This window comes from Grampus griseus, assembly GCF_964374135.1.
Source record: "Grampus griseus genome assembly, chromosome: 6".
NCBI lineage: Eukaryota > Metazoa > Chordata > Mammalia > Artiodactyla > Delphinidae > Grampus > Grampus griseus.
This window is the reverse complement of record NC_139000.1, coordinates 21209709-21235303: the sequence shown is the minus strand read 5'-3', so window position 1 is coordinate 21235303 and position 25595 is coordinate 21209709. Positions and strand designations below refer to the sequence as shown.

Sequence of the window (25595 nt, the reverse complement as noted above, 5' to 3'; positions counted from 1 at the left end):
TAAGAATTTAACATATTTAGGAATAACACTAATATGAAAACTGCATGACTTACATGAAGGAGAATTAAAAATTCTTCTGAAAGATAGGAAATAAAATATAACTTCCTCCTCAAAAGGATCAGTTAGCAATATAGACATGTTAATTATCTACAAATAAATCTATAAAATCAACCCAATTCTGTGTTTTTTGGGGTTAGGAGTTATCAAAATAATTCTAATACATCCTGAGAAATAAACAAAACATATTATCCATTTAATTTCTAAAAAGAGAGGGTAAAGAATAGGGCCTTGCCCTACAACATATTAAGCCTTAGGGACACTGAATTAGGAATGGAACAGAACAGAATCCAAAAGGTAGTCCATATTAGACATGGACTGCATACCATGTGAGCCACACACACATGAGGGTAGATGGGGTCACGCAAGCAGAATGTGTAGTCGTGTCTAACAAGTGTATATATGCGGGTTGTAAATACGCATAGTCTGTGTATGGAAAACTAGACCATGACAAAAGACAAGTTTCACAAGAGTGGATATATATATATTTTTTAAGATTTTTTTTGATGTGAATCATTTTTTAAAAAGTCTTCATTGAATTTGTTACAATAGTGCTTCTGTTTTATGTATTTTGGCACGAGGCATGTGGGATCTTACCTCCCCAACCAGGGATCGAACCCACACCCCTTGCATTAGAAGGCAAAGTCTTAACCACTGGCCTGCCAGGGAAGTCCCATGAATGGATAATATTGATAAATGGGTTATTCAACTACAACAAAAGAGAAACTGGTCACTGGGAGTAAGAGAAAGACCAAAGCCTCACTCTCCACCCACAAAATATTCTTAACAAAACAAAGATTTAAACACTACAAATAAAAACAACCAAAACATGAAAGTATAAGAAAATATAGGTAAAAAAAATGTTTTTAATCTTGCTATACTGGGTTTTTATGAGTATGGTACCCATGTCAGAGACCATAATACAACTTCAGAGATTTGACTATTATATAAAAATATTTTAAAAATTGCATTAGCAGACAAAATTCTAGACAGAAAGTATACAGAATGGTGGCTGCCAGGGTGGGGGTAGGGGAAATGAAGAATAAGTGTATAACAGGTATGGAGTTTCAGTTTGGGAAGATGAAAAAGTTCTGGGGATGGATGGTGGTGATGGGTTGCACAATGAAAATGTACTTAATGCCACTGAACCATACACTTAAAAATGGTTAAAGTGATAAATTTTACGTTATATATATTTTACCACAATTGAAAAAATCGGGGAAAAACTGCATTAACAGAAATCACTATAAACACTTTATAAGTTATTAAATAAAAGAGAGTAAACAATAAGATACAATTTGTTAACTAGCATATTAACACAGATGGACAGGAAAACTGCTTGCTCATATATTATCAGTGGCACCCTAAATCAGCAAATGAGCTTTAGAGAAAGCAATCATGCAACATATACTGAAACATAAAACATGCATAGGCTTAGTCCCAGCAATTTTGTTGTCAGAAACATAAATAAGATAATGCTGCATGTGTGCCAAGATATGTAAGAATGCTGCTGTAGTACTATTTGTAAGAGCATAACATGGCAAACAATCTCAATCTAACAACAAGAAACTGGATAGCACAGGACAGGGAGATCAGCTCGGTGCTTTGTGACCACCTAGAGGGGTGGGATAGGGAGGGTGGGAGGGAGATGCAAGAGGGAGGGGACATGGGGATATGTGTACACATATATCTGATTCACTTTGTTATACAGCAGAAACTAACACAACATTGTAAAGCAATTATACTTCAATAAAGATGTTAAATTAAAAAAAGAAAAGAAACGGGATAAATGATGGCTGCCCTTTTGAAGAGAGTATTATGCAGTCATTTAAAAATTATGAAGTAAAAAAATAAAATAAAAAGTATGAAGTAATTCTATATTTGTTGTCATGAAACAACATCCCTGACATATTGTAGAGAAAAAATAATTAGTTTTCAGTAGTTTTCAAACTATTAGGATTCCATTGGTATAAAATTATATACATAGACAATAACCTGAATAGAGAAGGGGTACACAGTAAAATGTTAGCAAAATGTTAGTTAATTAGTTATATCTGGGTAACTGGATTGTTTTATTTTTCTGGATTGTTTGAATGTTTTACCATGAGCATGTATCCTATTTACAAGGCAATTTTTCATTAAAAAAAATTATACTATTTAAAAATATCTAACATTTCATTTACTCTTAAGTTTAGATAGTTTATTATAGGCCATTAATATCTCTTAATAAGTTAAGGATTGTGTGCAGGAAATGTCACTGTTTCTAAAAATGTGTAAAACTATGAATTCAGCAGCTTGCATTATAATGACTTTCAACACAGAGTCAAAGAGCTGAAGGAGTTCTTTTGCCTAGAGCAAGAGTATCATGGCCAAGTTGCTCTCAACATAATTTAAAAAACCTTTCTTAAAATGTACTTGCTTTGTGGATAAATTTTTCCTACCCTGAAGTTACTTCAAATTACTATTTTAGCTACTTAGAAATCAACCTGGAGAGACACAGAAGTTTGAACATGAATTATATCAAAATAAAAACTGGAAAATTAGGTAAGAAATGTTCATATTCTATATTGCACATTCACCTTGGAGAGTCAAAATTCATTTAATGAACATATCTATACAAATTCTTATTAACATCTTAAGTTCAGTTACTTAACATCACAATAAAAGCATCACTCAACTTCTCAATGCCTTTGTTACATATTCTGTAAAAAGAAGGGATTGACTTCTAAACACACAAATGTTACATGTTCTGTAAAAAGAAAAGGATTGACTTCTACAGTTCCTTTCACATCTGAGATTTTTAAGAGAGACATAACAATGTATGTTTTTTTCCACTCATGAAAACAGTTTCAACGGAAAACTAAATATCTGCCATTTCTAACGCCATATCTTCAAACTTACTTCCAAATGGCAGTGCTTTCTTATTCTTAAGTCTTTGGGTAAGAATTTACATAAACAATCTTTACCAGTAGAGCATGCTAAGATGAAGAAAAACACATGATTTTTTTTCCTCTGAAAAACAGAAAATTAAATTTAAGTTATTATATCATGTGTTCTTATAACTATTTTTAGAAATACCTTTAATACTTACAGCTTGATTAGGTAGATTGTCAGTCTTAAGTTCTCTGTGATTGGAATACTGAATGAAAACAGGCTGGCTTCGAAGGTGAGGAGTAACAGGAGTGTAATAATTCACCATAGTAACAGCAGCTTCCTCAGAAGCCATTTCTAAGAAAGCCTGCAATAAACACAAGAAAGTAAAGTGAAAGCTCATGTTTTTGAAAGGCAGCTAAGAACTACTTTGTCATTCCAGCTTGCTCTAAACTCAGTATTCTCAAGAGAAATCACATTGTCCCCAAGGGGATGAAAAGACTTGTTTCAAAGTGTATCATTGACAGTAACTGAAAACATAATTGAAGAAAGTTGGGTTCAATAAACGATTTGGGATTGGGAAATGGCCAGTTGATTAAATGATTTTATGTGGTTTTTGGTTTTCTTCTTATTTCTGTTTCTTCTAAAATCTAGAAATAATTAAAAAGGCAAAAATAAACGTGTGCATCACTACTATAAATAGTAGTAGCTTTCAGTTTCTTCCTAAAAAATTCTCAAACAGAGATGAGGCATAATGATTTGCTCTTCTCTACCTTTTTATAAAACAGCCATTTATGAATACAATTAGAGCATTCAGGTGCAAAGACTCAACTGTACAAATCAGGGAAATGGGAGAACTTCTTACATTAAGTCAATATTGCTTTGGGTCATTCAAGTGACCTTTTTTGGATATTGGCAATCACTGTACTAATATTAGCTATTTGAAGACTAACACAAGAAGAACTGAGATGGAAGAAGCTCCTTGGTATTTATGTCTTATTCTGTATAAAGCTTCTCCTAGCTGTCAGGACTCCCATTAACTTATGACAGGAATAGGATACTTACAGACCTTTAAGGTGGCAGGTTTTATCACCCTATCTTAATGGTTAAGAAGATAAAATATAGACATCTACTAAGCGTTCTGAGCCCTCAGAACTACCTATAAGAACATCTCAAATTTAAAATGCAGGAAGAACCCCTGATCCAAATCACTGTCTTTGAGGAATAAAACAGACTTCGAGTCATTTATACTATCTAAAAGGTATAGATGTCCACAACACACTTTAAAGTTGCTATCCAATTGTATCAATAATACACTTTTTCTAATATTTCTAAGAGAAGTGGATAAAAATGATCAAGGTTAACAAAAATAGCTATGGCAATATTTCCTAACTATCTGGTTTTTAATCATCTTTTCAACAAAGAATTTGTAAACTGTATTCTAATAATATTCATTATATGGGGAGAGTCTCTTCCTGCAAACTCCTTTCTAAATGTTTCTAAACTCCTGCAATGTCTAACATCAGTCACACAAAGGAAAAGCTGAACAATGTCTTTGGAATATGATTCTTATCACAGGAATTTTTTCCTAAATGTATATACAACCTAAAAATTCATATGTAAAAATAAATTTTTCTACATGGAGTCCAGTAAAAGAATTATTTATGTTTTCCTAAAGCATCCAAAGGGATCAATTTTCATAATGTAGGGTGGAGAGAAAACCGAAAGTCACTACCCACAGAAAGGCTGGTGAAAATAACCCCTACTCTGTCCTCAACACTCCACCTACAAGAACCATAGGAAAGATTATGCTTACAAGTACTACTAGTGACTCACAACAGAATCTCCTGAAGTAATTACTAACAAGATATTTTCTAAACAGGATTTATGATCAAAAGACAAGCAATTAACATAACAGTCAATTAGCACTACAGATAAATATAAACCTAGAACCAACTGCAGAAACAAAGGAAAGTGTGACATTGCCTGCTGCCTCTCAGAGCTATTTGACATAAAACATAGGATACACTATATGAAACACGATAATGTACATAACACATGGCAGTTAGACATTTCACAGCCATTAGACACGGTCATGTTGGCTCTTTCAAACCGTGCAAACCATGCTATTCTCAATAGTGGCATCTGTGATAAAAAGATCCAAGTGCATGTTCTATCTCCAAAAGATGCAAGAAAAATGTGTAAACACAACAAGGGCTGAATACTAAGACATATTATTTAACTTCTCCAGTTCTTAATAACCTCATCTGCATTAAACAGGGATGTTAAATAGTTTACTAAAGATAGAGGAGTCTGAATCAGACATCATTATCCAATCTCTGATGGTAATCAATCCAATCTCTTCTGATAATCACAGGATATTTTCATAAACCATTTTGTAATTAAGAATATAAAATATGTTTGTTAACAAGTCAATGAATAAGAGATAATCCTGTTTCCTACATTAACATTTTTGTTTGCTGCTTCCTGTCATTAAAAAGTTCTATTTTAAAAACTATTTAAATAGAATGAAATTTAGGGGGAAAAACAAAATTCAAGAAAATAAAATCTTTTTTTTTTTTTGGCCACACCTTGCAGCTTGTGGGATCTTAGTTCCCCCACCAGGGATTGAACCTGCACCCCTGGCAGTGAAACTACGGAGTCCTAACCACTGGACTGCCAGGTAATTCCCCTAAAAATCATTTTATCACTAACACTCAGAGATAATAACTGTGGGTCAATCTTTAAAACTTACATACCTGGCTTTTTCCTTTCAACATCAAAAGATTAGTTACTTTGCCAAATGGTAGACCTAATGATATGACCTCTGCTTCGGTGACATCACTTGGAATTTTGCGAAGATGGAGAACACGGGAAGGCGAACAGGGAGGTCTATCTCCTTTAAATTTCTTGTTGTCATTCCCATTAGCTAAAAAATATAAGATTTTTTAAAAAATTACTGAAACTGATTTGGGCTGACGTATTACATTAACCATATCATCACATTTGACATCTGATATTCCAAGAGTTTCAGGTTTTGAAATTCATGAACTACGTACGGGGCTGATGGGAGAAGAGTAGAAGACAGTGGAAAACAAAACCATCCACCTTTCAATGAATGCGTTGATTTTTCACTACAGGTATTATATTTTTTAAAAATTGAACTCTGATTTTTAACGTCAAGGAAAAGTGCTGGGTAAATGAATTACATATTTAAAGGTATCAAAACCTCTAAATAGTTAACTATTTGTTGTGAATAGAGAACAGTATTTATAATATCTTTAATGTATTTTAAAGGTATTTTTCTAATTTGTCCTATTACTAATTAAACAAATAAGAAAAATAACTTTTAGGAAAGACAGTAATAAAAATTTTATATTTATCACACCCTACGAGGATTTGGATTTGAGATGCATGTTTATGAAAATAAGTTTATTTCTTGGGCATCATATAATTTTTACCAATCTATTTTTTAAAGTACTTTTAGAACATAAATTGTGGTTTCTTAGGATAATCTTATCCCTTATGATATAACAGGCAGTTCTTAACATAAGCATCATCACCTTTCTGGAAATACAAATTTTTAGCCCCACCTCAGACCTACTGAATCAGAAACATCCCAGTAACTGTGTTTTAACAAGCTCTCCAGATGATTCTGAAGCAACCTAAAGTTTGAGAACCACTGCTGTAAAATTAAGAAATCCATTATGCCAGTTTACAGCCAAATTTTATTTAAAGCCTATCTTTTAACAGTGACAATAACTAGAACTGACAAGCCTGTAACAAGTACTCAAATTTATGTACATAAGATTCAGAAATGTTTTTCTCCCAGAAATAGCACCAAGTAAGACTGAATGCAAATTATCTGAAAGCCCAAAGTTTCATTACAGTGTTTTTTTTTAATACTAAAATACTTAGCAGTATTAGGAGGAAAATATAATCTTTCCAAACACCTAAGATTATCATTTTTCTAAACACTAATGAAACTTTACAATCAGGTGTCTGTGATCCTAAATAAACAAATTTCATGAGGACCACGTAAAAATTATATGGCAGTATTTTGTACCCATAGCTGTGGCACAGAACTCAACTTGCTTACAGGTAAATAGGTTGACTTAATACCAAAACCAGCACTTGCTCCCAAATTCTCTATGTTCATAAATGCAGGCAACATCCTACCTGGACCCAAATACCATCAATTCCTAGAGGTCCTTACAGGTCTGTGCCTGTATATAACAAATGCCTAGGACAGAGTGTGGAAAATAATCGGCAAATATTTGTTGGAAATTAATCTGGGAGGCAAGAGGTTCCTTCTCCTTTCTCATCATGAAATATTTATTTTTCCCTCCAAAATGACTGATTCCATTTTCATCTCCACGCTCAATGTCACCTCACCTATGATCTTGGCCCCTTCTACTCTCCCTTCCTCTAGTTTCACCCCTCCCCCACTTCCACTCAGATCCAACATCATATCAACCTAAACAGATGTATCATGTCATTATCCTGCTCTAAAAACCCTGACAGGATTCCAGCTACCTAAAATGTCCATTAGTTTCTAGTTTTCACGCTGTTTTCATTTACACTGTTTCACTGGAGTTGACAAAAATATACTAAGTTAAATATTATTAATTTTAACAGATGAAGAGACAGAGGTTCAGAGATTAAATAATTTTTGTACACAGCTAGCAAGTGATAAAAGCATTATTCAAACTTAAGTTTAAAGGTAATTTTCTTAACCACAAAAATCTCAAAGTGTCTTACCATTTGTAGAAAAAAGTAAGCAACCTGACAGTGACAAAAAATTTTCAGAGTATGTGCAGGTTTATGAGGATTATAATGATAGTACTGTCACTAGATTAAATGCCAAATATCACCTCGTGGACAGGAGTGAAAGCCAAGCATGAAGTGCCTTTCTGCACCCTCCCTCCCTGTAAGCCTAGATGGCTAGACAACAATACCACCACCTTGTGCGTTCTAACCAGCACAAAGTGTTAAAGACTAGAAAAACATACTAAAGGCCAAAGGCTTTTGTAAGTTTACCCAGAATATTCCAAAATGAATGAATGAACATTAAGAAGGTTGTTTCTTTAACTGAGGTGTTCAGAATCTCCGTAAAACTATGTGTGAGAAAAAATGAATACCTACATAAGCTATTTGAGCTTGCACTGAACTATCAAATAAAGACCTATGGTGACAAATTTTTATCAAGAATTATGCAAATATATCACCATTTTAGGTTGTTAATTGTTCTGCATTATAAAAGTGCCTAGACTATGTTCAGAGCATGGGCTATGAAATCACACATCTTGTTCTGACATAACTGAGCCTGAGATTCTTCTCCGATAAAATGAGTATAATAACAGTATTTGGAAAATGTAGTATGAGTATTTGGAAAATTAAATATGATAACATTTAAATGTTAGGTGTAATGCCTAGTACAAAGTGATCAATAATCTATGTCTTGATTTTCTTAGGAGGGCTTATTTTACCTGGAAAGTATGTTCTTTCTACTTTTTTGGTGCTAAAATAATGATTGTGGACAACAGTGGATTTTTTTCTCTTGATGTTCTTACTTGCAAAATTGACATTGCTTAACATTAATTGAAAATTTTATTATTCTGTGTAATCTAAAAGCCTAAGAACTACTCATCTAGATGACCCAAAAAGGTTATATCTAAAGACTTGATAAATATAACAATCTAAAAATGAAAAATGCATATAAGCAATTATATGGCATTATAATTTAATAAAAGAGGAAACAAGAAAATTGCAATGCACTAAATACATAACTTTGACAAATTATTCCCTGTACAAAAGGATACACCACAGACTTTTCCAAAATTGTATTATGAAAATAAGCATTCAAAATACTTAGCTTGCATAAATCTTGTATTTTCTGAATATAATGAAAAGTCCTGAATGCCTACTATATATTAATTATGTTCCAAAGAGATAAGTGGAAGAGACTTTTTAAAAATTCATATATTCCCATCTCAAAACTGAAGGGATCTACCAAGAAAACTATACTAGAAATACGGGTCTTTTTAAAAATTCAACTTTATTAGGGTATTCTTTAGGTATAGTAAAATCCACCTGCATTTTAAATGCAGAGTATGACAACCTTTGACAAATAACCCATATGGCCACAAAAAACCATTGAACCTGGACTTTTTTTCTTTTTTTTTGAAGGACTTTTAAATTATCAATTTGATATTTAAAACAAGTACAGGGCTATTTAGGTTTTCTATTTCTTTTGCACCTGTGTTTTTCAAGGAATTGGTCCACTTCATCTAAACTGTCAAACTTATTGGCTTAAAATTGTTCACAATATTCACTTGATATCTATCTTAGCCTGCTCAGGACACCATAACAAAATACGACAGAGTGGCTTAAACAATACAAATTTACTTTTTCACAGTTCTGGAGACTAGAAGTCCAAAATCAAGGGTCAGCATGGTCACTTTCTAGTGAGGATTCTTCCTGGCTTATAGACAGCCACCTATTCACATGGTCCTCACATGGCAGGGGTGGAGGGAAAAAGCAAGCTCTTTGGCATCTCTTCTTATAAAGACATTAATCCCAGTGAGGGCCCCACTCCAAAGACCCCATCTCCAAATAGCATCACATTGGGGGTTAGGGCTTAAACATATGAATTTTGGGGGTACACAAACATTCAGTCCATAACAATATCTTTTTAATGTCTACAGGATAGTTCTTGGTATTAGTAATTTCTGTCTTTTTTTAATAAACCTACCTAGAGGTTTATTAATTTTATTGATCTATTAAAAAAACAGCTATTGGTTTCATTAATCCTCATTTTCTATGTCATTAACTTTTGTTTTTATATTTAATATTTTCTATTTACTTGGGGTTTAATTTGCTCTTCTTATGCTACACTTAGAAGCTTAGATCATTCATTTTAGACTTTTTTCTAATAAAATATTTAAAGCTGTAAATTTCCTTCTAAGAACAGCTCTAGCTGAACCCTACAAACTTTAGTAAGTTGTGTTTTCATATTAATTCACTTCAAAATATCTTCTAATTTCCCTTGTGACTTCTTATATGATCCATGGATTAAGTGTTACTTTCTTTTTCCAAGCAACTGGAGATTTTTTTCTCACATATTTGAGGATCATTTCTTAAAACTGCTAATACAATTCTAATGCATAATTTTAATGCATTCATATTTACTGAGACTTAAGGACCCAGCATATAGTTTACCTTGCTGACCATTTCATGTGAACTTGAAAAGAATATGTATGCTGATGGTGTGCGAGAGACTGTTCCATATGTCAATGAGGTCAAGCTGGTTGATAGTGTTGAAAACTTCTATATTAGGTGATCTACAAACTTCCTCTAAAGGGTCACATAAATATTTTAGACTTTTGTGGGCCATACAGGCTCTGAACCAACTATTCATCTCTGCAGTTGTAACATGAAAACAGCCATAGCTGACATCTTGCAGAAAAACCCAAACGAACTTTTCGGCCAAGCCAATAAATAAGTATGACTGTGTTCAAATAAAGTTTTATATATAGATAGCAAAATTTAATTTCATATAAGTTTCATGTATCAGAAATTTTTCATGTATCAGAAAATATTCTTTGTGTTTTTCACCATTTAAAATGTAAAAATCAGGAATTCCCTGGTGGTCCAGAGGCTAAGACTCCGCGCTCCCAATGTAAGGGGCCTGGGTTTGATCCCTGGTCAGGGAACTGGATCCCACATGCTGCAACTAAGAGTTCGCATACTGCAACTGAAGATCCCGCGTGCTGCAACGAAGATCCTGCATGCCGCGACAAAGACCAGGCAGAGCGAAATACATACATACATACATAAATACATAAAATTTTTTTTAAATGTAAAAATCAATCTTAGCTCATGGGCAATATAAAAATGGGCAATGGAGTGGATGTGGCCCACAGGGCAGAGTTTGCTAATGCCTGCTCTGGATTCTTATTGATTTTTATCTACTACACTATCAATTACTGAGAGAGGAGTGTTGAAATCTGCAGCTGTAATTGTGGATTTGTCTATTTCTCTGTTTAGTTCTATTAGTTTTACTTTATGTATTTTGAAGCTCTGTAATTAGGTGAATATATATATTTAGGATACATATATTTATCAAGAAATATAAATAAATGGAATACAAAGTAATAAATGACAAATAAAATGGAATATAAAAAATAATCTAAAGGAAAAACAGAACAAAATATATGGGACAAATAGGAAATAAATAGGACGATGAAAGACTTAGCGGGGTGCAGATTCAATCCCTGGCTGGGGAACTAAGACCCTGCATATCGCATGGCCAAAAAAAAAAAAAAAAAAAAGACTTAAACCCAACTACATCAATAATTATATTAAGTGAAACTGGCATAAAGATTCCAATTGAGGGGCTTCCCTGGTGGTGCAGTGGTTGAGAGTCCGCCTGCCAACGCAGGGTACACGGGTTAGTGCCCCGGTCCGGGAAGATCCCACATGCTGCGGAGCGGCTGGGCCCGTGAGCCATGGCCACTGAGCCTGTGCTCCGCAACGGGAGAGGCCACAACAGTGAGAGGCCCGCGTACCACAAAAAAAAAAAAAAAAGATTCTATTTGAAAGGCAGAGATTATGGTCTGGATAAAAGCAAAACAATTATAAGGTGTGAATAAGAAACCCATTTAAAATATAAAATCCAGGTTACAAGTAAAAGGATGAAAACACATAAATATGTAAACACTAATCACAAGAAAGCTGGAGTGGCTGTACTAATACCAGACAAAGTAGACTTCAGGAAAAGGAGTATCACCAGAGATAAAGTGAGACATTTCATAATGATAAAGGGATCAATTTATCAAGGAAACATAATATGTCACACATAAAACATGCACATCAATGGCAGATAATCTCTGTTTTTTAATTATAATCTTTACTTTTTTTGTTTACTTTTTTTTAAGCGACTGCTCTGGGGTTAAATTGACAATTCATATCTTTAACTTACCCCAGTCTACCTTAAAATAATATTATAACACCTAGGTATTATGTAAGAACTTTTCAAAGTATATGTCTATTTTCCTTATCATATCCTTTGTGTTACTATCATATATTATACTTTTCACATATGCTATAACTCCCCAAATATATTAATATTATCTTGCTTTAAATAGTCAATTACTTATTTTTCTTTTTGCATCTTATTTTATTCACTTATTGTGTCTTATGGAGCTTTCCATAGAGAGCATTCTATACTTTTTTTTCAAATAATTTTTTACTGTGGTATAATACACATAAAATTCGCTATCTTAACTATTTTTAAACGTAGAATTCAGTGGTGTTAAACATATTCATAATGTGTAACTATCACCACCACCTATCTCCACAGCACTTTTCACCTTGTAAAACAGAAACTCTATACCCATTAAAAAGTAGTTCCCTAGTCCTCCCTTCTTCCAGCCCCTAGCAACCACCATTCTATTCTCTAAGATTCTGACTACTCTAAGTATTCTTTCTTATTTCCTTTTGTGCATATCATATAGCTATTTTCTTTGTGGTTACCATGGGGATTACATTTAACATCCTAAAGTTATAACACTTTAATTTGAATTTAGACCAGCTTAACTTCAATAACATACAAAAACTCTGCTCCTTTACAGCTCTGTCCCCACCCCTTTCCATTATTATCACAAAATTACATCTTTATACAGTGTGTGCCCAGAAACACAAACTAACAATTCTTTTAATGCATTAGTCTCCTAAATTATTTAGAAAACAAAATGTGGAGTTACAAACCAAGTCACTTGGTAGCTTTTAGATTAATAATTTTAAAAAAATGTATTAGCCCCTTAAATCTACAGAAAACAAAAAGTAGATAACAAACCACTGTTAGAATAATATTGGCTTTTATAAGGGCCTTCACTGAGATCTTTATTTCTTCATATGGCTTTGAGCTACTGGCCGGTGTCCTTTCATTTCACCCTAAAGGACTCCTTTGAATATTTCTTGCAGGGCAGATCTAGTGGTAATAAAATCCTTCAGTTTTTGCTCATGTGGAAATTTCTCTTTCACTTTTGAAAGAAAAATTTACCAAACATAGGATACTTGGTTGACAGTTTTATTCTTTTAGCACTTTGAATATATTGGCCCACTGACATCTGTCCAAAGTTCCTGAAGAGAAATCTGGTCATATTCTTATTGAGGATCCCTTGTATGTGATAAGTTGATTCTCTCTCGATACTTTCAGGATTCTCTCTTTGTCTCTGACTTTTGAAAGTTTCATTATAAAGGTGTCTCAGTGTGGGTCTCATTGAATTCATCTTACTTGGAGTTCATTAAGCTTCTTGGATGTTTATATTCATGTTTTTCATCAAATTTGGGAATATGGTAACTCTGGAAATCAGACTCTTCCCCTTTCTAGGGGTTTTCTCATTTGTGTTATTGTTTTTGATTGTTTTAGACTGTGTTTACGCCAAGGATCAGCTTGAGGTGTAAATTTAAGTTCTACTCAGGTGTCTTCTGAGCCTTTTCCTGGGCATGCACTATCACTTTCTAATTTTCCCTGTAGATGCAGCTGTTTTTTAATGTCCTAGTCTTCAATCTTTGGCTCCCAAAAGGGGAAAAAAAGAGAAAATGAAGGGGAGGAGGGTGTGGAAAGCACCAGCCTTTTATATGCTCTGGAAGTCACATATATTGGGAGTGGGGCGTGCTGGCTTGCAACAATAGCGGGAGATGCAAGAACAATGGCTGCCTACCTCTTTGTCCTACCTGCATGATCAGAAGAAGCACCAGCAATCAGAGCACAGAACCCTTGAAGTTGAAGGACAAGGTCCTTTTTGCCTACCCTGGCTCCTATTTGTAAGCTGCTCTGGAACCACACAGTTGCCTGCCATGTGACTGAGCGTGAGGGATGGGTAGCTGCTGCTGCACTAAGAGCTAAAATTGACCAAAATTAACCACAATTTACCTTCCAAGTCTTCCCCTGGAACTTGCAAGCCTTCAAAAGACTCCAGAGTTCCAAATTAGTTATAGACAGATTCTGCCAGTGCAATTGTTGTCTAGGTAGAAAGACAGACTCCTGGTGCTTCTTACTCTACCATCTTCCCAGAATCCCTCAATCATCTTTTAAATTATCCAAAAAAAATGAGAAAGAAAAGTCACATATCCACATATTTACCACTTTGTGTAGATCCAAGTTTCCACCTGGTATCATTTTCCTCAAGTCTGAGGAATTTCCTTTTCCATTTCATAAAATGTAAGTCTGTTACTAACAAATGCTCTCAGCTCTTGTATGCCTCAAATAAGGCTTTATTTTAACTTTATTTTTGAAAAATATTTTAACTGGATATAGAATTTGTTTCATTGTATTTATCTACAGTACTTTAAAGATGTTGCTCAACTGTCTTCTGGTTTGCAGTTTCAGGCAAGCACTCTCATTACTCTTATCTTTGTTTCTCTGAATAAATGTGACTTTTTTCCTCTGGCTACTTTTAAGATTTGTTCTGCATTCCTGGTTTTCAGCAATTTGATTATGAGGAGATTTGGTGTGGTTTTCACTGTGTTTATCCTGCCTGTGGCTCACCGAACTTCTTGGATATGTGGCTTTACAGTTTCCACCATATCTGGAGTATTTTCAGTCATTATTTCTTCAGATATATTTGTTTCCCCACTCCCAACTTTTTTTCTGGAACTTCAATTATACATATGTTTAGACCACTTAATTTTGTTCTACAGATTATTAAGGCTCTGTTCATTTCTTTTTCAGTCTTTTGGTCTGTGTGCTTTAGTTTCTATTGCTGTCTTTAAATTCACTGATCATTTCTTTTACAGAATATTAGTGCTGTTACAGCCATGCCATGTTTTTTTTTTAGATATTATAACTTTATCTCTAGAAGTTCTATTTGATTTTTAGCTTTCATTTTCTCCCTGTTATGTTGATATTTTCCTTTAAATCCTTTCACATACTTTAATAACTGTTCCAAAGTACAAAGCTGCTAACTTCATCATCTGTTATTTTCTAGGTGTGTTTCTATGGACTGATTTTTCTCCTAGCTATGGGTTGCAATTTTTGATTGAATGCTCAACATTGTGAGCACTGGAATTGTTTTATTCCTTTAAAGTGCCAGACTCCTTTCTGGAAAAAATGAAGTGCCAGACTCCTTTCTGGAAAAAAGTTAAGTTACTTTAAGATCAGGTAATTGTTTTGGAGCTTGTTTTTAAGTCTTGTTAGGGTGGGTTTAGAATAGCTTTTATGCTAGAGCTGATATACCACCCCTACTGGTAAGGCACGTGTGGCTTAATATTCACCAACAGATTCAAGGGCAGGTTTCTGGAGCACTTTTCTCACAGATGGAAGCTAGAACTCCTACAGGCAGCAAGACGAAAGAGGAAAAAACCATGCAGAGATGCCCCAGAAGTAACACTTCCACTTATATCTCATTAGACAGCACTCAATCACATGACCACACCTAGCTATAAGGAAGACTGGAAAAGCAGTCATTTAATCTGAGTGGCAATGTGCCCAGATAAAAATTAGAGCTCTGTTGCTAAAGAAAATAGAAAGTATTGGGGTACCCAACAAACAGTCTCTGCCATAATTCCTAAGATTAAATTTAGGAGGAAAAGCATATGATTTATGTAGAAAAGTATAAAACATTTTCATAATTACCAAAGGACATAAAATAAGACCTAAAACCATGGACTCACATGCCATATTCCCAGATGGAAAAATAATTACACAAAAAGATCAACGTTTCAGAATCCCTAAGATTTTGTGGGGAAGGAATAGGGAATGAGGGGCTGTTCTAGAACTACACAAAATAATTTAAAGTTCATATGTCCATTATAGGCTAAGAGATATTCTTAAGGAATATTAATATCTAAGCAGAACGACCAGTTTGCCTGGGACAGTCACAATTTGGCATCATTGTTGTAGCAACCTGTACAGTTTAACATCTTCTCTTTTGAAAAAAAATTAACAGTTGCATTGAAATAAGCTAGAATAGGCTTAGTAGATCCAATTGATTTTTTTAACTTCCAGTTTTTGCCATGCTCTCATCTAGTAGTTTATAAACCACATGTACAGTGATTAAATCTGAATGTTAACCAATGTTAACCAGTGAGACGGAATCTCTTCATGACTTTTTCACAGACAACACACAGAGTCTTTGATTTAAAGAGGAAAGAAGGGAGGGAGGGAGGAAAGGAGGAAGGGAGGAAGGGAGGAAGGAAGAAAAAAGAAAAGAAATGCAGTGGCAGTGGGGACTTCCCTGGTGGCGCAGTGGTTAAGAATCCAGCTGCCAATGCAGGGGACATGGGTTTGAGCCCTGGTCTGGGAAGATCCCACATGCCGCAGAGCAGCTAAGCCCATGAGCCACAACTACTGAGCCTGCACTCTAGAGCCTGTGGGCCACAACTACTGAGACCGCGTGCCACAACTACTGAAGCCCACATGCCCTAAACCCTGTGCACAGCAACTACTGAGCCCACATGCTGCAATTACTGAAGCCTGTGTGCCTAGAGCCCGTGCTCTGCAACAAGAGAAGCCACTGCAATGAGAAGCCCGCGCACCACAATGAAGAGTAGCCTCTGCTTGCCGCAGCTAGAGAAAACCCGCATGCAGCAACGAAGACCCAACACAACCAAAGGAAAAAAAAAGAAAACAATTTGAAAAGAAAATTAAAAAAATTTTTTTAAATTTTAAAAAAATTAAAAAAAAAGAGAAGAAATGCAGTGGGACACAAGTAGCTAAGGATAGCTCCTAACTCCTTCCATCAGTATTCAACCTTCTACCTATGCTATTCATTTGGCTGCCAGGCTGCCAGTCTGTGGAAAATGTGGGAATTACAGGCCAGTTACACATGAAATACAATTACGTTTATAATCATTCCATTTTATATCTTATAGTAAATCCATAAATCTGTAATTCTGAATTAATTTAACTTGCAAAGTTTCTTCTCCATGTGTAAACAATAAAGTGTCAGATGTTAATATACTGACACCACTAACAGAACTTTGCAAACAGTTAAATTGTATCAGTTTTATCATCATCTGCAAACATTAGAAAATCAGTTATTACCCAATAATGGTATAATATTAAATACTTTCAATGGAATCAAAGGAAAGTTTCTGGGAAGTCATTCTATCAAAAGTGAAATGTGTGACACTAATGAAAATTCAGTTTAAAAAACTCAGCTAAAAATAAAACTTCTTTGGGGTAATAATACAAATATAAATTTTGGTGCAGCAAGATGTCATGGCAAAAACAGTGTTCTGACAGTCCCATAAAGTAGACATGTATCTGCAATCTATTTGGTGCACACATAGCTTGTTACCAAACAAGCAATATTCTACAGATAGAAAGAAAAATTATAGTCGTCAAATTTTACAAATATTTTAAAATCCACATTTAGATTAACTGAACTACAAAAATTTTGTGATGAAGACTGTACTGAATACAAAAAAGATCTTTCAACACAATACATGGCTTTCTTTTAGCTATGCATTATCAATGTGATTTTTTAAATTATTTGTGTCTTTGAAGAACTACTTAAGTAACTTACAAAGGGATTTAACTTGTTTATAAATGAGCCCTAAAAACTTTGACACAATTTGTTCAAAATCAATTAGAAATATTTATTCAAAGAAGTCAAGGAATGGAGTACCAAAATCTTTAGTTTTTGAAGCTTTTAGAGAATTGCAAATACTGAATCAAACATTACAGAAGTATTTTTAATGTATAGGTGACCTAAAAAAAGTTTTTACGTATCAACAGGCAAACCCGTCAGCAGGCCAACAACCCCTCATAAAAGGCAAACTAAAATTAGAAATTTTCCATGTATCACAGATATTTAACAAGGAAGTCTATCTCTGTTCATGGATTTGAATGTAAATGTCTGGATTTTTAATTTTCTCTTCCCTTCTGGTAGGAATCCCCAAAGCAATAAATTAACATATACATTAGGACGTGTTAGGGGCTGGTGATACCCTAGCAAGTCTAGCAGAGCAAACACAAAACTTCCCTGAAGATTCTCACAGAAGAAGAAAATAATTCAGCCAAAGATTACCTCACAACCAAAAATTATGAATCAAGGAAAAATAATATACCTTAAGCAAATACTAGCAGATACAAAACCAAGTAATATTAGCACCCTAAAGAACTCCATAATTGTAAAATCTGAGACTATAAAAATTTTGTTTTAAATAATTAAAAAATTAGGGGGAAAAAGCAATGGAAACCATAAAAAAAGAACACGATACTGTTTTTCTAAATAACAACAAAACTAGATCATCTTTAAAAATGAATCAAATAAAACAGAGAAAAATGAAAAATATATGCCTTGAAATCAATTACTCAATAGAAGGATTAAACAGCATATTAGACAAAGCTGAACAAATAATGAATGAATCAGAAAATCATTTCAAGGAAATTATCCAAAATACAAGACCTTAATGAGAAAAAGGTGACAATAAATGTAAGAGGTTAAAACAACTTGCAGGACTAAATGAGGTGGTCCTATACATGTCTAACTGGAGTTCCAAAAGGAAACAATTCTTTGGAAAGTAGGGTCACTCCTAGACAGAATAAATGAAAGTAAGTCTGCAGCAATGGTCTTCAACACTGGCTGCACCTTACATGTATCACCTAAGAAACTTTAGAAACAAATTAAAAACAGTGCCTAGGTCCCCCTTCCCCCTCCTGTAATTTTGGAATTGGTGTGGAGTAGGTTAAGGTGTCTGTATTTTCTTCAAAGCTTCCCAAGCTATTTTAGTGAACATCCAGGGTTGAGAACTAGTGATCTACACCTAGACACAGCTAGAGAAACCACAGAATAAAATTAAAGAGAAAAATGTTAAAACAACTACAGAGAACTAATACTATCTACAAAATAATAATAGATTGACAAAAGACTTCTCAACAACAGATGCCAAAAGAATAATAAAACAATACCTTCAAAGTACTGAGAGAAAATAACTGTCAACCTGGAATTCTAAATAGCTAACTACCATTCAATAGTAATATCAAAATAGACATTTTTAGTCAGTCTAAGAGGTTACCATTTATAGAGTTTTGCTGAAATAGCTACTAAAGACGATGTGCTTTAAGAAGAAAAACACTGAACCTAGAATGGAATGGGATACAAGAAGAAATTGAAAACATAAAAGCAAAACACAGCAGACTACTGATGCCAGCTAAACTCACAGCTCATACTTCTTTTCCTAAGTAATCAATCAATCAGGATGTCAGTCCTTCTGGTCATCCATCCCAGTAGTTTGTAAACATGACCAAACAAACTGACCTCAGTTTTAAAAATAAGAACAAGGGCTTCCCAGGTGGCACAGTGGTTAAGAATCCTCCTGCCAATGCAGGAGACACGGGTTTGAGCCCTGATCTAGGAAGATCCCACACGCTGCGGAGCAACTAAGCCCGTGCGCCACAACTACTGAGCCTGTGCTCTGGAGCCCGTGAACCACAACTACTGAGCCTGAGTGCCACAACTGCTGAAGCCCACGTGCCTAGAGCCCGTACTCTGCAGCAGGAGAGGCCACCACAATGAGAAGCCCATGCACTGCAACTAAGAGCAGCCCCCGCTCGCTGCAACAAGAGACACCCACGCGCAGCAATGAAGACCCAACGCACCCAAAAATAAATTAAAAAATAAATAAATTTATAAAAAAAAGAATACATGGGTCCCACCCTAGATGTCCTGTTAACTCTAGGAGTAAGGGCCGAAATTTTCTTAAAAGCCTACCAGATCAAGAGGATAATCAGGTTTAGGAACTTCAGACTTCTAGCATTTCCTCCATTCAGCAGTTCTCTTAAAGTGTGGTTCCCTGGCACTACCTCTTAAAGTGTGGTTCCTCATATGGCAGCATCATCATTACCTGTGAACTTGTGGAAATGCAAATTCTCAGGACCCACTCCAGATCTACTGAATTAGAAATTCTGAGGATGGACTCTGCAACTGTGCTTTAGCAAGCCCTCCGGGTGATTCTGATGCCAGGTCATTTTTGAGAAAGCTGCTTTAATCTCCTGCTCTAAGTACCCTGTTCACACTTCCACATGAACAAACCCCCTGCTGCTGTCCTGCCTACAAAATCCTTCCATTTAGTCTTCTAGAGCAATGTACCATGGCTGACCAATTCCCAAATATTCTTAATCTCTTCACTGGATTTTTACATCTTTTGTCTTAACTGAACCTGGTTCACTTCTCTTACAGGGTCTTCACATAAAGGTTGTTCACTCTCCCAAACATCATGTAACTCAGGGTCTGGAAAGTGAGGTCTACTCATTCCCTAACTCCCTATAACACCAAAACATCTGGATAAAGATCTCACCTTTTCTGAGACTCTCCACTCTCATGGCTTCAGTTGTTAAGTGTATTATGATATTGACTTCCAAATTTCTCTTATGATGTTGAGACCAGAACCCACTACTTATCTCACACTTCCATCTGGATGTCCCCAGAGGAACCTCAAATCAATATATAAAAATCTGGGGACTGGGCTTCCCTGGTGGCGCAGTGGTTGAGAGTCCGCCTGCTGATGCAGGGGACACGGGTTCGTGCCCCGGTCCAGGAGGATCCCGCGTGCCGCGGAGCGGCTGGGCCCGTGAGCCATGGCCGCTGAGCTCGCGCGTCCAGAGCCTGTGCTCCGCAACGGCCCGCGTACCGCAAAAAAAAAAAAAAAAAAAAAAAATCTGGGGACTTCCCTGGCGGTCCAGTGGTTAAGACTCTGTGCTTCCAATGCAGGGGGTGTGGGTTCGATCCCTGGTCGGGGAACTAAGATCCCACATGCCATGCGGCCAAAAAAAAAACAAAAGACAAAAAAAACTGAACCTGCCATATTGTCCAACCCTGCTCTTCCTGTACTTTCTAATATAAATGAAGGCACCACAATTCAGCTATCCAATTATCTAAGTCTAAACCTATAAATCATCTATGGAATTCCTTATTCAAACATTCGATTAATCACCAATTACCATCAATTATTTCACCTTCTGTTAAGTTCTCTAATTCTCACCATCACAACTACTACTGCTATAGTACAAATTCTCCACCCTTACTAGGATTTCTTATACAGCAATAGCCCCCTAACTGCTCACTCTCTCTCAAGTATTGCACTCCTCCAATTCATTTTATAGTCCCTAAATTTCAAGAACATTTATTTTTAAAATCATGTGAACTTATAGTTTTAATACTTCTACTCTAAATCCATCATCATTCAACACAAGTTTTTAAATCTAGCTCTTTTACTCAATAGTTCTAGATCACCAACTTACTGATAATTTTATCACAACTATGTGATAATTTTACTTACTGTGATAATTTTATCACAACTATGTTACAAAGAATGTCAGTCAAAAAAGTAATTATCTAATTAAATCCAAATTAATGCTTAAAATTTAAGTGCTGTAACTAATAATTTCATCTATATGAACTTCACTGCCACAAATTTTAGATTTTGTTGTAAATAATAGCACTGCATGTTTATAAGATGAGCAAAATAAGAACATGGTGAAAAGAAAATTTTTGAAAGCCAGAGAAAGAAAACATCTCAGATTTTGAAAAAATGAAAACTCACCATACACACCTGCAGAACGAGTGGAACTGTTCATGGTAAAAGGTCCGTTAACGATGTCGGAAGAAAGAAGCTCATCAGATCCCCGCTGAAAAGCAAGAGCAATATTCTGTTAATAAAACAAGTCTTGGATAATGGTCCATATTTACTACTAAAAATATTAAAAGCTAATATTACTTAATCTGAATATCAAGGCACTTAAGGGGAAGTCTTCAAGAATCATAAAATCTAAAGGTTGGAAGTGAACTTAATAGTAAACAAAAATTATTGAACATCCACATGATTGTTAGTTATAAAAAAGAGAATTGCCATCACATAATTGGGGGCATAATCCCACAACCCTTTTGAATGAAACTCAATTCTCTGAGATACTACATCTGAAGTGTCAAAAACCATACTTAGGGGTTGAATCCTGACATTGTTTTTGTAGTATATTTTTAAGTATATTTAGTATATTTTAAATACATTTTGGTATATTAAGTATGTTAAGTTTTGTAGTATATATATAATTTTATAAAGGACTGATGACTTTTTTGTTTTGGCTGCGTTGGGCCTTCGCTGCTGCGCGTAGGCTTCCTCTAGTTGCGGTGTGGGGACTACTCTTCACTGCAGTGAGCAGGCTTCTCACTGTGGTGGCTTCTCTTGTTGCGGTGCACGGGCTCTAGGCGCGGGCTTCAGTAGTTGTGGCTCATGGGCTCTAGAGCACAGGCTCAGTGGTTGTGATGCACAGGCTTAGCTGCTCCGCGGCATGTGGGATCTTCCCAGACTAGGGCTCGAACTCATGTCCCCTGCATTGGCAGGTGGATTCTTAACCACTGAATCACCAGGGAAGTCCTGTAGTACATTTTTAAGTATTTGCGTGCAAATAATTGTGTAGCACTCCCTTGACTTTTTCATAGATGTGTATTTTTAAAAGTTGAACACAAAGATGCAATTTATTTCTATATTGGTCAAATCCTTTAAATAAGTGATTTTTTAAATTCATTAATCCTTAAAATGATCTTTAATGTGTACTATTTCTTTCTTTCTTTCTTTCTTTTTTTTTTTGTGGTACGCAGGCTTCTCACTGCTGTGGCCTCTCCTGTTGCAGAGCACAGGCTCCGGACGCGCAGGCTCAGTGGCCATGGCTCACGGGCCCAGCCGCTCCGCGGCATGTGGGATCTTCCCGGACCAGGGCACGAACCCGTGTCCCCTGCATCGGCAGGCGGACTCTCAACCACTGCGCCACCAGGGAAGCCCTGTGTACTATTTCTTAAACAACTACTGTTTAAGTAATTTAGACTTTTTTTCAGGTAAGAGTTTTGACCAATTCCAGAGTTGAACTGTCAAAGCTGAAAGACAAGTCAGTCTAGCCTTTTCATTGTAAAACCATAAGGTCTTTTACCAAGATTAAAATGTTTATATCTAGGAAGTACAATAAACACCATGTATAAATTTAAAAACAACCTATTTCAACTGGTAGTTTGTTCAGCTCTCGGTCAATTTTTTTTTGGCGGTGCCACACGGCTTGTAACATCTTAGTTCCCCAAACAGGGATCAAACCCCGGGCCCCGCAGTGGAAGCATGGAGTCCTAACCACTGGACCACCAGAGAATTCCCAAGCTCGGTCAACTTTTAAGAACAAATATTTCAGTCTACTAGATGATAAAACCTAATCCCCAAACTATTCTACAAAAGTTATAACATCAACAGTGCTCTGACAGATATAATGTTTAGGGGTAAGGACCACTTCTGCAGGGAACAACCTCAGCCTTTGCTGAAGAAAAGCAAACCACCAATGCGTTTGCATAATATAAATACAATTATTTAAACAATTCCTGTATTAAACATCTAGAAATTATTCCCTTTGGTCTTTCACCCGTAAGTTTATAGAGACAGTTTGGAATAAGAGAAAGGAACTAAGTGAGCACGTGAGATGAAATAAAATTGAAAATCTCAAATTCCAGAAAGACTTGGATTATGACCTCACTAAAAGCAAAGGTCTTCCTGAGAATATGTGAAATACAGATATTGGCAGACAAAGACAGACTTCGTACAGCCAGTGGATATGGAAAGGTGAATTTTTGCAGTTTTAAATGTAGTAAAAAGTTAAACATGCCCAACATGTTTTTATATATGAGGAATTTGATAAACTATGTGTTACTAATAGATATATTTTCGACACATATGAGCGTAGTGTCAATATCAAATATCAATTTTCTACATGTAAATTGAATTAATTTGGTCTTAGAAACCACTTAGAGGGACTTCCCTGGTAGCACAGTGGTTAAGAATCCGCCTGCCAATGCAGGGGACGTGCGTTCGATCCCTGGTCTGGGAAGATCCCACATGCTGCGGTGCAACTAAGCCTGTGCGCCACAACTACTGAAGCCCGTGTGCCTAGAGCCCGTGCTCCGAAACAAGAAAAGCCACTGCACCACAACGAAGAGTAGCCCCCACCCACCACAACTAGAGAAAGCCTGCACGCAGCAACAAAGACCCAACGCGGCAAGGAAGGAAGGAAGGAAGGAAGGAAGGACGGACGGACGGACGGACGAACTTAAGAGATCACTTGAGCTCTTTTCTAGACTTGCAGGAGTATATTAAAATGTCAACTAAATATTAATTCTAGGTGGACTGCAGATTGAAACGTAAAAGACAAAACAATAAAGACTCTAGGAGATAACAGAAAAAAGTATCTTCATAATCTTGTGGTAGGAAAAGATTTCTTAAACAAGAAACACAATTATTTAAAATAACTGATAAACTATACAAAAACGAAGTTATAATTTTTATTTACAATATATACAAATATTGAATCATTATGTTGTAGATCTGAAACATAATGTTATTTATTAATTATATCTCAATCTTTTAAAAAAGAATTTTATTAACAAAAGACATCATTAGGAGATTAAAAAGGCAAGTCATAGAGTGGGAGAAAATACTGCAGTACATATAACCAACAAAGATTGTATACCCAGAACTTACTAAGAAAAAGAAGAAAGGCTGGCAGGGGGGTACCCCACTAGGAACTGATATGAAAAAAATCAAGGTAACAGAAAATGACAAGAGAGTTGAACAGGCACCTCACAAGTAAAGTGGTATACTTTATTACTGTTCCAGAGTATTTGTGTCCTTCTTTTCCTGTGAAAGAATCATTCATCCCCACCTATGGCCACGTGACTTTCAATGCCTCTGAGTGGAGGATACCTCCCTGACCCATTGACCTTGAGCACAGTTTTGTGCTATGCTTTGGCCTATGGAGTATGTATGGACATGACCTAAATCCAAGCAGAACTTTTGAAAGAGTTAGTTTCTGCCGTTTTTCTTCCTTTTCCCCTCTGAAACAAGAGGAGCATATCCCAAATAGAAGCTACTCTTTCAGCCTGATTCCCAGAATAAAAACATAACTGTATAGTTCCATAATAGCCACCAACTTTGTAAGTACACAAGAAATGTTTTTCTAAACCATATCTAAATGACTAATACCACACCCAATAAACGTATGAAAAGATGCTTAACCTCAATGGTCATCGGGGAATGCAAGTTAAAACCTCAATGAAATACAAACATATTAAAAGGGCTGACAATATCAAGTTTTGATAAGAATGTGAAGTGAGAGAACTGTTATATGTTGCTAGTGGGAGTGTAAATTGGTACAACTGATTCAATATACTAAAGTTGAATATATAAGTATCCTAGGATCTCTTTTATTCTATTCCTATGCATACACTCAAGAGATTGCCTGCTATGTGCACCTATACATATTAGAATGTTCTCAGCAGCATTATTTCTAGTAACCAAACTGGAAACAATCAAATGTCATCAACTACAGAATGAACAAATCTTTGTAAATTCATTCAATGATTTACAGTAAGGAGAATGAACTACTGCTCTACACAATAACATACAAAAATCTCATGTTAAGAAACCCATCACAAAATAATACATACTACATTGTTGCATTTACATAGAGTTCAAAAAGTAGTCACAACTAAATTATATATCTAAACTATGTATCTACTTGCAAAAGATGAAAATTGGACCCCTTTCTCACACCATATGCAAAAATTAACTCAAGAAGGGTGTATACGTAAATGTAAAACTATAACTGTAAAACTCTTAAAAGG

The 25595-nt window shown here is 35.5% G+C and overlaps 1 protein-coding gene across 4 annotated transcripts in view; it reads right to left on the bottom strand.

Moving 5' to 3' along the window:
* Positions 1–25595, bottom strand: part of PTBP3 (polypyrimidine tract binding protein 3) — a 101299-nt gene that overhangs the window by 46988 nt on the left and 28716 nt on the right. For 2 of the 4 annotated variants that reach the window (XM_082655712.1, XM_082655710.1), the window contains 3 exons: positions 21487–21571; positions 5688–5857; positions 3149–3295 (listed from right to left, as the gene is read on the bottom strand). In XM_082655712.1, the coding sequence (XP_082511838.1) occupies positions 3149–3295; positions 5688–5857; positions 21487–21520 (351 nt within the window). In that variant the 5' untranslated portion in view covers positions 21521–21571. The remainder of the gene's footprint in view (positions 1–3148; positions 3296–5687; positions 5858–21486; positions 21572–25595) is intronic. The other 2 variants (XM_082655713.1, XM_082655711.1) reach the window with 1 other exon arrangement.